Source organism: Rhinolophus sinicus, linkage group LG03 (genome assembly GCF_036562045.2).
Source record: "Rhinolophus sinicus isolate RSC01 linkage group LG03, ASM3656204v1, whole genome shotgun sequence".
In the NCBI taxonomy this organism is placed as follows: domain Eukaryota; kingdom Metazoa; phylum Chordata; class Mammalia; order Chiroptera; family Rhinolophidae; genus Rhinolophus; species Rhinolophus sinicus.
This window is the reverse complement of record NC_133753.1, coordinates 51,536,292-51,549,075: the sequence shown is the minus strand read 5'-3', so window position 1 is coordinate 51,549,075 and position 12,784 is coordinate 51,536,292. Positions and strand designations below refer to the sequence as shown.

The window sequence follows — 12,784 nt, the reverse complement described above, 5'->3', positions numbered from 1 at the left end:
ACTTGGGTGGAGATTCCAAGGGTTGGAAGGAGGGGGTGTGCAGGTCTAAAGGGTGGACGCCCACTCCTCAAAAGCTCAATTCTGAGAACACAGAGAGTGGGACAAGCCCTAGCTGGTCAGACAGTCACCATGTACAGCTTCCTTTTCACAGCTGCAAAAATATTGCCTCAGGTTGCCACTTTGACATCCTTTCACCTTGCAAAATAAAAATGAAGCTACTGCTACATGCCATCAGCCATGTGAGCGCTCATCGCGCAGCCCATGTTTGTGACAACAAGGCCTTAGAAACAACTCCGCTACATTTTAGCTCTCATGGAGGTTATTTTGAATGAAAATTGTCATTTCATGCATTTCATATGTGGTTATATTTGTTTGCCACATAAAACGGAGTGCATACAGATTTCAAATAGTGTCAGAAAATAAGGGCCTTGCCTACCTTACGGCATTCTGTAAGAACACCCTCCCAGGCTGCTGTCAGCAACCAGAAAGGGGAGTGAAGCTGAGAGAAGCCCCGGCAGCTGAGAGAAGGGCTCAAATGTACTTAGCATGACACACAGACTTATAAACACAGCCAAATAATCCCAAGGAGTACACAATATAAATGCTTTATTGCTAGCACAGAGGTTTCTTTTTAAGTAAATTAAAAGAAATAAATCTTCATTTTCACATTCTATATTGCAGTTCAAAGGTAACTAGCTGGTTAATGGGTACGTTCACTTGGGCACACGCTATAAGGGGAGAGCATGACATTCACATGGAAACTCAGAAATGTGGTACTTCTCAAGGCATCGGGCCGCTGAATGCACTGTCGTTTGTAAATAACAGCATGGAGAAATTTCTTTAGAACATCATGAATAGACAAGGGTTAGAAACAGAAAATTGGTATGGTTAGAAAGCAGGAAACAGTTAAATACAGAAGGCTATATATGTGTTGCCCATATTCCATATACTCTAGGTTAAGTTTGGTACTTTTAAATAAATGATCTTCATCTAGGTGAGAGACTGTATTGAATTCGGCAGCTGGAAAGAGGGAAAAAGGAAAGGAAGCTGACTGATCACGTTATACTGGTGGGTTTGCTGGATAGCAGAAGAGGATTGCCTGGCTGGGAGGAAAAGGAACCAGCCTGCTTCTCACCTCCCCTGCGGGAGGCCAACAGGCAAGAATGGTATGTGAATGAGCTACTGGACATGGCAGGGGAGGTCTGCTGGAGGACAGCATTTGGGGTACACTGGACTGTGCAAACGGAAAACCTTGAGGCTTGGCCAGATTTTCCAAGGTTCCTGCCAGTGGATTGAGGGCATTTTAAGGCATGACAGTCCAAAGTAATACCCTTATCACTGGGAGTAGCAAATGTTGGTGCAGTGTGGGCTGAGGGGCAGCAGAAGCTAGAGATCCATCTGCAGAAAATTCACTTAGTAAGAACTGGAAACAAAATTATTTCTGCAAGGCACCCAGTGTTACCTTTTTCCAAAGTCTTGAGTCTACTCAGATCATTTTTTTTATGGTTGATTTTAAAGAGAAGCTTTGGCAAAGATCTTATCTATCTATGAAAAACAACCCCCTCCCCACCTTATTCTGGAATAACTAAAGAATTAAATGTATGCACGCACATGCACACCCCAAAACCATGCAGCAAGCTCAGAAGCTATGAACTCTGCATCTCCATCTTCATGATCTTTCACTTGTGAATTTATGGGTGTAAGGAAACCAGGTTGGGTCAGGAATATCCCAAGTTCTTACTTCCTAGTATATCTGCAGTGTACCAGCTCCTAGCATTTTCAGTCTGGTCTGGCTCTAACTGAAACCATGTCATGTTTTGCTTTGAAGAAATGGATAACATGAAACGGTAATTCAGCTGCAAAACGTTGGAAAATTGTTCCCGGCCCAAACATCTGCCCTAAATGAGCTCAGCTGAGATCTCCTTGGAGAAGCAGGAGGCGTGGGTGAGCAGGGAAGAGTCTGGAAGGGGGAAAATGAAGACAATGGAAAGGATACCTTTCCTTAAGAGGAAAGTCTTTGTGACAAAAGGCATCAAATAATACAGCTCCCTTATTCAGCCCCTCACTTCAGAAAGGGACACCTGATGTGCCGATAGCTATTCCTGTTACCTTCATCCCACCTTCCCCAATATTTGGTATCATTAAGGTAATCCCTTACAGAATGCCAAGAAACTGTGCCCAGCTGGTTTGCTCTAGTTATTATGCAGTGACCAGCCTGGCCTACATGTTATCATCTAAATCTTTAAATAAGGACTGAGTGTTAGCTTTGGGTTCCTGAGAGCTAGGCCCCACAGGGAGAGCAGAGAGGGAGGGTCGTGCAGGCAGGCCTTCACCTTCCTTCTTGGCCTTCTTAGGAATTCTTCTGGGGGATCTTTACTGTCACAGTCTTAACTTCCGAGTACTCTCGCAAACCGAATTCTCCCCTGAAAAGCAGAAATGGGCAGCGTCAGACACCAGGGGCCCAGGCAGCCCCACCTGAGCCATGGTAAGAGTCCTGGGAAGGTGTAGTTCATCACCCACTAACAGCAGGTCCTGGTGTTTCATGGAACAATCCCTAATGGAAGCCCAGCTTTCCTCTAAGGGGCTGGGAAAGCTGTCATCTGATGAGCAGTCACTGTTTCTAAAGGTAAAGGATGATTTGCCTTCACAGTAATGCACAGAAAGGCAACGGTTCCCAGATACTCAGAGAAAGAGGTCTGAGGGTTTGTCTTGGCCCGCTGTCACCCAGAGACCCTGGGTGGGCACCCCGGTCAGTGGCAGGAGCAGGTCTCTAACGCCGAGGCCATGTTTTACCACAGGCGCACTGGCTCCTCAGGACCATGGTGTGATTTCCTCTTTGAAAACCTGGTTCCAGCCGCTGGACCAGGACGCATCTGTGCTCTGAGCACTCTCCTATAGAGCTAGTCCGCTCACTGAGATTCCCAGGACAGGGCCCTCTCGGTCTGGTATTCTAAATTCTTCCTCATTGGTCCTTAGACTTAATAAATGGAAATGAACCCCCAAAGGTCTACCATGGAAGAGCACACATCACCTGCAATGCCTTAAAAACATAATCCTGAATAAACACTGTCCATAGCCCTCACAGCAATCAAAATAACTGACTGAAAAAGAATCGGGAAGTGGTAGTAAGTTGTCCCCAGAAGACTCCTTTGGATACTTCCGCTTCTGGCTTGCGGAGTCCTCGGGGATTGTGGTCATAGATCAAGGATTGTCATTCGTTTAATAAACAAACATTGTTGAGCTATTAGTATGGGGTAGTACTGTGTTGGGTTGGGCGAAGGAGAAAGTAAATAATTGTTCCCAGCCTCTGAGGAGCTTGCAGGTGGTTGGGCTGAGAGGGAGGGGGAGGGAGCTGGGTCACCTGTTTAAGGGGCGACAGGAGGCTGAGGCAGCCCTTCCCAGCCCTCTGCACTCGCTCAGAGGTGTTTTCAAACCGCTGCTTTAAGGATGCTGGGGTGTAGTAAAGCCTCGTTGCTACAGAGCTCCTTTTCTTCATTTTCCTTCCCTAGTCCCTTCTCATTTTTACCTTTTTAATTGCCTTTTTCTTTTCTCTAGTTCATTGTAAAATCAAGCCTGTTCTATTTTTTTCTTTAAAATACTTAAATGTTTTTCTTTCTATTCTTTTAAAAGTCACTCCTCTGTGATGCTCTTCCTGACACTCTCGGCAGAAGCAGCTCCCCCTCCTGTGTGTTCACAGAGCACCCATCTTTAAGGCAGCACTGTCACAGCGGGAAGGCAGCTTCAGCATCTATCTCCCCCACAGACTTGGACCTGACTGATCTTGCTTTCAGCCCTCCACCAAACTGAGTGTGTAGCATCAGGCTCAAAGAGGGCACGTGATAACTGGGGCAGGGAGGGAGGGAGACAGGCTTCTTCCCATCCCCACTTCCCTAGTTCTACCCTGTGGACACACCATCTCTGCTAGAAGAAAAGTGAAAGAACACTTAGAGATGTATTTCAAGAAACGATAAAGAAAGATTGTCTTTAAAAACAGTCCTTACTAAACTTATGGACCTTGGGTTCAAAGAGCATTTTATGAATTTGACTCCAAAGGCAAGGAAAGTAAAGCTAAAATAAATGAATGGGACTATATGAAACTTAAAAGCTTCTGCACAGCAAAAGAAACCATCGACAAAATAAAGAGGCAACCAACTGAATGGGAGTAGATTTTTGCAAACAGTGCCTCCGACAAGGGGCTACTATCCAAAATATACAAGGAACTCATGCAACTCAACAACAACAAAAAAAAAAACAACCCAATTGAAAAATGGGCAGAGGACCTGGAGAGACATTTCTCCAAAGAGGACATACAAATGGCAAATAGACATATGAAAAAATGCTCAACATCACTAATCATCAGGGAAATGCAAATAAAAACCGCAATGAGATATCACGTCACCCCGGTTAGAATGTCTATCATCATCAAAACAAATAGTAACAAGTGTTGGAGAGGCTGTGGAGAAAAAGGAACTCTCATGCACTGTTGGTGGGAATGCAGACTGGTGCAGCCGCTATGGAAGGCAGTGTGGAGGTTCCTCAAAAAATTATGAATAGAATTACCGTATGACTCAGCAATCCCACTCCTAGGTATCTACCCAAAAAATCTGAAAACATTTATCCATAAAGACACGTGTGCTCCAATGCTCGTTGCAGCTTTGTTTACGGTGGCCAAGACATAGAAACAACCAAAATGACCTTCGATAGATGAATGGATAAAGAAGTTGTGGTATATATACACAATGGAATACTATTTGGCAGTAGGAAAAGATGAAATAGGACCATTTGTGACAACACGGATGGATCTTGAGATTATAATGCTAAGCAAAATAAGTCAGACAGAAAAAGCAGAGAACCATATGATTTCACTGATATGTGGTATATAAACCGAAAACAAACAAAAGAACAAGATAAACAAATGAGAAACAAAAACTCATAGATACAGACAATAGTTTAGTGGTTACCAGAGGGTAAGGGGGGAGGGGGGTGGGAAATGAGGGTAAAGGGGATCAAATATGTGGTGATGGAAAGAGAACTGACTCTGGGTGGTGAACACACAACGGGATTTATAGATGATGTATTACAAAATTGTACACCTGAAATTTATGTAACTTTACTATAACAACAGTCATCTCAATAAACTTTAAAAAAACAAAAACAACAGTCCTGTATCAAAGCTACAAAGTTACTGTAACGGGGCTTTCCAGTGGAGACCTGCTGTAAATGATTCATTCTGTTTCCTTCCTGGAATCCTCACATCCCTACGCAAGGTTCCAACCCTTTGCCAGCAGGTCCTCTGAGCACCAAGGGCACCAGAGTGGACATGCCCACTGTCCCCAGGAGAGACTGGGGTAAGCGTGCTGCTTGGTTGTCTGCATTGGCCACTTTGTAGGAAAGAGAAGAACAAGCTTGGGACTGCCCCACTCAGGTGTGGTTTCCTCATCAGCCCCATCCAGGCTCTGGGTGTCTTTATTACCAGCTCAGCTCTCGCTCTCTGGACTTTTCCTGCCCTCAGGTAATTCTGAGTGTCTCTTCATCATGGACATCATCTGCCTCCTGTTTGAAGCGAGGTCGCTCCCTTCTTGTTTCCTGGCTCGTGCGTGTACTTAGGGCAGACCCTGAACTACTTTCCTCCTGCTCAGATCTCTGACTAGGTTGGGAGCAATGTAAGGAAGTCCACAGGGTCAGAAGTCTACAGAAAGTGATATGGTTGGAGCCCGTAATCTGGGTGCACAAAGCAATGGAAAATCCTGCTGGACTGGAGGTGCGCCCCGTCTGGGTCCCAGGTAGCCCTCTGCTGCCACGGTGCACACACAGCCTAGCTCCAAGACAAAGGAGTAAACGCAAATCTGCCATAAGAAGTACTGCCCATGGGCCTAGGGCATCAAAGAAAGCCAGTGAGAGTCCTAGGGCAATGCACAGAACACAGAAAAAACACTGGAACGGAGGGTTAGCAGACAGGTGTGCCAACTCAGCTCTGCCTTCAATGGGTTGTATGACCTCATGCGAGTCACCTCCATCCTCCAGGTACCCGGGCATCTCGCAGGCAGTAATTCCTGAACCTCAACATACATAGTGTCACCCAAGAAGCTTGCTTAAATTGTAGATTGCTGACCACCCCCCACCAAAGATTCTGTTTCAGCAGGTCTGGGAAGGAGCCCAACAGACTTTGATACAGGTGGTTATTTGGCACACCCTTTGAGAAATACTGCCGTAAGATCTCTGAAAGCCTTGAAGTTCAGATTCTTCAGCCATTTTGCCATCTCATTCCAGGGTCTTTCTCTCAATCTACTTAAATTCTACTTAATCCAGTTAAATTCTGTGGCACATACAGTTCCATAGTCAAGGAAGAACCCCACTACTACACAAAAGTCAGACATACTGTTATTGACAAGCCCCAATCTCTGTTTGTGGTCACCTTCATAGCTGGATAGTGTGTCAGGGAACAGGCACATTTAGAAGCTCAGATCCCTAGCCAGACTAGGTTATAGTCCCTAAGATGAACCAAATTTGATGCACCTACAGATAAGGTAGGATGCTAGATTTTGATATCTCTCAGCCAGCCATTTTGGGAAATAAGTCCGACTCACCCATGAAATAAACAGGGATTTCTGTTTAGGATGTATGTTTCCCTGCTTTTTTCTTTGACTTACAGCAGCATTTCTCAGAGTAGCGTCTCCAGACCACCTGCATTAGAATCATTCCAGGAGCTTGTTAAAAATGCAGATCCTGGGCCATAGCCCAGGTCTACTAAATCAGAATCTGAGTGGGTCCCCAGATAGGCATGCTTAGCAAGCCCCGCCTCCCACCCCGATCCCCCAGGCTGCAGGTGACTTTCTGTGTACAGGCCAGCTATGCAGGAACATACACGCACAACACACCTGTGCGTGCACACAAACCTGCCCTCATTTAGAGCATCTGAATTATACTTCTCATCTTCAAAGCTTGTGTCCTTCATTTTTAAAATGTGAAGGTTCACAGCTTTCTTTCCATTCCCTGGGTTTGTGACACATATTTTATAGCGTGGACTCTATGACCCCTTGTCTCAGAGGAGCTTACATGAGGAAGTAAGGAAAAGGATGGGGGATGTGAAACAGATGAAATTATCTGCACAGGCAGAACAGAGAGAATCTCAGCACAAAGCTCTGACCCTGGGTGTTAGGGCCCAGCCCTCAGGTAGCCTGTAGAGGGCAGCCCTCTCCACAGCTCTTTATGGGGGAGAACTCAGAGGATCCCCCACCCTCCTTGGAGCTTGTTTCCAAAAAGTGCTATTCCCTGTCTCTGTTCCTCTGAGAGATGGGCAAGGAGATGTCAGGGACCAAAGCTGCATGGAGTTTGCAGGCCATGAGACGAACAATTCTGTCCACATGCAGGGTTACGTGGAATTTCTAGGACTGTTAGACAAGAAGGAAGAATGCAGGGAAGGGGGTGTGCAGGAAAGGGCACGTTCTTTTCTAGGAAGCGTTTCCTACCACTCTAGGTCATTTAAAGAAGAGAAAACATGTTTTGGAGCTAAGTGGGGACAAAGAAGCATATAGTTTAGACAAGATGAAGTGAGTCTCATCAAACAGCACTGTTTCTTAACTATTTTTTAACTGCACTGGGAAGGCCCAATCGTTGTAGGACCCACGAGATGAATGGGGCGAGCTGTTCTTCAGTATCTTGGACCACACTGTTCTGTGTGGTTCTGACATAGCCAAGGGGAATGTTTCTGATAGGAACAGACTGGACCCGGACAGTGTCACAGCCTGAATCCTGGCAGGAAGCTTGACCATGATGAGTGCCCAGGGCGAGCCTGGGATTAGGAGCCATCAACCAGAGATTCTTGATCACAATGCATTTGATACGCATGATTCACCCTGTTCATGGTCTGTAACAAAACAGTCCACATGAGCAGCATTCCCGGAACAGTGATCGCTCCCGCCTCTCAGAGACGGGGGCGCACACACACGGAAGAAGGAAATGAACTAAAAAGTTGAATGCAGCCTGACGAGTGAAGCAGAAAGTGAAGGCCACGTACAAGGTAGGAAGAGATACCTGGAGTTCAGGAAGACTGCACAAAAGCTCAGGAATACCACTACCTGAGCAAAGAGGACCCAGACTGGTTATGAGTTCTGGCTGTAAAGCGAGGGAGAGGTACTGAAGGCCAGACGCAAAGGGTCAAGCAAAAGGCAGAATGTAAATTGGTGATACGAGATGGAAGTTGGGAAAAATGCTGCCATAACTCTAAAGTAACGTGTTTATTAAGAAAAGGAGGATCCCCTGCATAACACTCATCTACAGTATTTGATCAGTAATGATGATGATAGCAGCTAACGTTTTCTGAGGGTTTGCTAGACACTCTGTTGGTATACTTAATCCTAACATTTAATCCTCACAGCAACCCTCTGGGGTAGGTACTGAAAATTATTCCCATTTTATAGATGAGGAAACTGAGGCTTAGTAAGATTAAGTGATTTGCCCAAGGCTGCACATATATTAATTGCTAAAGCCAGGATACATATTTGAATAGCGTGATTCTAGAGACTCTGCTCTTCACCTCAAAGCTATACCTACATTGTGGTTTAACAGCTAGGGGCTACAAATGTCCAGTTAAAGTATCTGAAGCATGTAAACCCTCTGTGCTAGTCTTATATTTCTACCACACACCATACCTCTCTCTCCCACAATGCTTTATTCTCCCTCTCCCACTGCCACCTTGCTTTGCCCACCAACCCTGAGAAAACATGCCCCTCTATTTAACCAAACGTTCCTTTCCTTTAAAGACCAATTCAAATCCCTGCATCAGATCACATCTAAAGGTTTCCTGGACTTCTCCAGCTCACAGTAATCTCTCCCATCCCTCAACTCCTCTATCATTTAACAATATTTTCTGGAATTCTTCTGATTCTTTCCAGTTGGATATTTCATTTCTCCAACAAAAATTTAAGTAGTGTAATGAACCACACCTTCCCCCACAGACCAAGCATCTCATTTTGCACACAGTATATGCTCAGCACTTGGTAGCAGACTGATTGTGAACTAAGCATTTTCTGAAAAAAAAAAAAAAAAAAGATGCATTCAGTAATGGCAGAGGGAATGTGCATGGAAGGTATTTCCTCTAGTAAGTCACAGAATTTAGAAAACATGGATCCAGCTCCTTTCAAAACGAAGGAAAAATTTTTTTTATTTTTTTTTTTGGATCTGGGAGGCAGGCATCACCTTAGGAAGACCCTGGCTACCATTCATCCTCTGAACGCCACTCAAAAAATCTATTTACATATAAAGCCTACAAGTAAAATCCCTCGAGTTCAGTTTTCCTCTGCTACAGTCCCATGTTTCAGTCCCTTCGCATGGCAGGACTCTGCCCTGATCCTGTCCCTGCAGAGCCCTTACACCTGGCCCCAGGCCTCCCTGACTGAATCTAACGAGAACTATTGGTAAGTGATCTGCAGCCACTGAAATGTAGGTTCAAATCTCAGATCTGCCATTTACTGGCTGTGTGACTTGGGCAAACAACTTAATCCCTTTGATCCTTAGTTCCTCATCTAAACCACCTGGAATATAAAAATAAGTGTATCTATCCCATAGAATCATTGTGACAATCAAATGAGACAACGTTAGGAGAGAAGTTAGCATAAAGCCATACACAGATTGGGCATTTCATTAATGGTATCTATTAGAGTTATTGCAAATCCCTCCCAGTGGTCTTCTTCCTGTAATCTCTGCCAAAACATCCTCTATGTGCCAGGATTCTTGGCCTAAACACGCTGGGATCTCCTTAGCTCCCACAGAATGCCCTAAGAAAGCCCTTTGAGACTGGGTTTAAACCCCTCATTTACCATATGCCCCAACCCTTCATTCCCAGACTCAAAGAACCTATCGGTGATGAGCAGGTGACCTAAGTGCGTGAATCAGGTCTGTGTTAAATGAATGACAACCAGTATTCAGGTCCCAGAAGCAACAGGAGGGGTGGGGAAGATGGCGGGTTGCAGAGCTCACCATTGTAGCAATTTTGCTCTGAGGGGATGAAAATAAGCGAGGAATCTAGATTTTATATAAAGCCTCCTCGTTTTTGAATGGCAGTTAAAGATTTTTAAATACTGTGAGGCAACACAAAACATTCCTGTAGGCCAGATTTGTCCCTGGGCTGGCAGCTGGTGACTTGTTTTAAACACACCAAACTCTGTTTTGTCCCCTGATCTTTCTGTATTTGCTGTGCTTTCATGACTTTTTTCTCGTTATTCCCTCTGCCTGGGATGCCTGCTCCTAAAAAACTGAAATGTTATTTCCCCTGTGAAGTCTTCTCTGTCCCCATCAGGCAAAATGAATTGCTTGTTCCTTTACGTACAAGATGTTTGACATATTTCTAACAACGCTTATTGTATGGAATTACTGGTATGTTCATTTTTCTCCATTCCCACCTAAGGTAAAAGAATTGTGCTTATTCAGCTCTGTAACATGTAGTATGGTGCTTAGCATATAGTAGTATGTGCTCAACCAAATGTCTAATGAATGGATGGGAGGAATAGAATGAACTGATTTTGTGAGGATTCCTCTGTGCTGCTATTTGCAATCCCTGTTTCTCTGCAGGCAGCCGCAACTTTGGACACTTACATTTCTCTCCCATTTCCAGACATCTTGAATCCCCCAAAAGGGCTCTGGGCATTTAAGGCATTGTAACAATTGATCCTGAAAGAAGAAAACAATACTGTTAATGTGGATTCAGCTGGCACAGAAATAATCCCACTGGCATGATACTCCTTTTTTAAGTGTTATTTTTATTTCCAAGTTTTATTTTTACTTTCAAGATGAAAAATTTATCATTTAAGATTCACTTGGATTTCCTGACCTAACCAGTAAAGATGGTATCCCCTCTCAGGGTGAAGTTGGTTGCCTTCGGTCTTTCCCGTCCTTTCAAAGGGTATGTGTGCATTTCCCCAGGCTCTGGAAAGTTACAAGGCCCCTACACCACCAGCGGAATGTGTGGTGGCCACAAGGACGCCACAGACTCTGATCTTACCAAACAGTTCCAGCTTGCATGGCAGAAGACACTGTGAGGGCCTTGTTGATATCATTGGTAAAGACGGCAGCAACGAGTCCAAAGTCAGAATTATTGGCTCTTTCAATAACTTCATCCATCGTCTTAAACCTCAGAATTTCCTGAACAGGGCCAAAGATCTGCAACAAAATAGTTGAACCCAACATGGTTGCCATTCCGTCACTTGCTTGCCACATTTCAAAGCAAGTGTTCCCTGCCTTCCTTATTTAAATGATGTTTAAGTTTAGCAGCACAAAACTAAAATATCCCAAATTTTCCCAGAATAAGATTATGCAAGAGTCTGTCCTCCTTAGAATTGAACACCCCTCCCCGACCCTCCATGGCATCGCTATGTGTACTAAAGCTGCGTCTTCTTGAGCCCCGCACGGCTCCAGGCCTGAGGAAGTACTGCTCTGGATTACAGGCTGACCTGCAACTGTTTCCTGTCCTGCATCAATGTGAGGCGGCTCGGAGGCTTTCCCTTTCCTGGTCAACAGCCTGGTGACCTAATGATTGGCTATTACGATTGTTCTGTTGGCTCCACAACTGCAGTCATGCAGCCTGTCTCCTGGCCTCCAGCAAGCTTCCTCGCCTTTTTGTTTAACATTTCTCTTGAGACTGACACTTTCATAGTCATGTTTATTGCTATCGTACAATGTATATAACACAGAAAGACCCTAAGCTCTAATATCATCTACTAGAAATGCTCTGGAAACCATCCTGAGAAGGATGTGGCTTGTGTTAGAACCCTGTGTGTGATACCTCCTCCTTGGCAATCCGCATGTCATCCGTGACGTTGGAGAACACTGTGGGCTCAATGAAGAACCCCTTCCGGCCCAGCCCTTTGCCTCCACATTCCAGCTTGGCGCCCTCGGCCACACCACTCTGGATGAGTTCCAGGATCTTGTTGTACTGTTTCTTATCAATCTACAGAAAAAATTGCCTAATGACTCCAAGTAAAATCCTCTGTGAAAATGGAAATAAGCATGTTCTCAAGAATCTCTCATTTGTGATTTTTTTCAAAGCTTCGTCATACCAAGTCAAATCATATGGAACTGCTGTTATTTAAACATTTTGACCTATGAAAAACGGTAATTTTGTATGGTTCAAAAATAGAATTCCAATAAATGAACTGCTCTGATGATACTGCCAAATCAGAAATGCCAGTTGAAGACTTAGATAACGTTTCTAAATAATGGAAACACTACTGAATTGATTACTCACTGTATGGGGGAAATTTGACTTCTATAGCCAAGTGAAGAGTTTAGCAAGTTGTACCAATACTAAAAAAATGAAAACAATAGATGAGCTAACACACAACCACCTTACATGGTACTACTATACATTAAATTCTTCTGGGTTAAATGTTTACTGGAACTATTTTTACACCATTAGAGGAAAGGATTAAATTTAACGAGTGAGGAGGACTAGCTTCTTAGTCCATAAAATAAGGTCAGTCTTGCTTCCCAAAAGTTATAGAGTTATCACTCAGTTATGATGATAAATAATATAAAAACCTACATTCACCTGAGTTTGAAATGCTCAGCTAGACCATCAATCTTCTCTCAAGTGGCCCCAAAATCTAGAAGCTGTTGTTTTCTTATAAGGAAATACCCATGCTCTAGAGAACCAGATGAGATCTGGACCACGTATTCCTTTAAAAATTCTCAGATTCTATCTATAGTTTAAAACCAGAATTCCATCTGCAAATACACCTTGATGATTGTGGAGAATCGGCAGCGGTAAAGAGTGCAGGCTGCGGGGACT

General features: G+C 44.2%; 1 protein-coding gene across 3 annotated transcripts in view; it reads right to left on the bottom strand.

The window, feature by feature from the left end:
* Window positions 1–589: 589 nt before the first annotated feature.
* Window positions 590–12,784, bottom strand: part of ALDH1A2 (aldehyde dehydrogenase 1 family member A2) — a 91,001-nt gene continuing 78,806 nt past the window's right edge. The window contains exons 10-14 of one of the 3 annotated variants that reach the window (XM_074327682.1): window positions 11,780–11,944; window positions 11,000–11,157; window positions 10,594–10,668; window positions 2,334–2,423; window positions 1,823–1,960 (exon numbers count right to left, since the gene is read on the bottom strand). In XM_074327682.1, coding sequence (XP_074183783.1) covers window positions 2,351–2,423; window positions 10,594–10,668; window positions 11,000–11,157; window positions 11,780–11,944 — 471 coding nt within the window. In that variant the 3' untranslated portion in view covers window positions 1,823–1,960; window positions 2,334–2,350. Of the gene's footprint in view, window positions 2,424–10,593; window positions 10,669–10,999; window positions 11,158–11,779; window positions 11,945–12,784 lie in introns of all 3 variants that reach the window. The other 2 variants (XM_019732311.2, XM_019732312.2) reach the window with 2 other exon arrangements.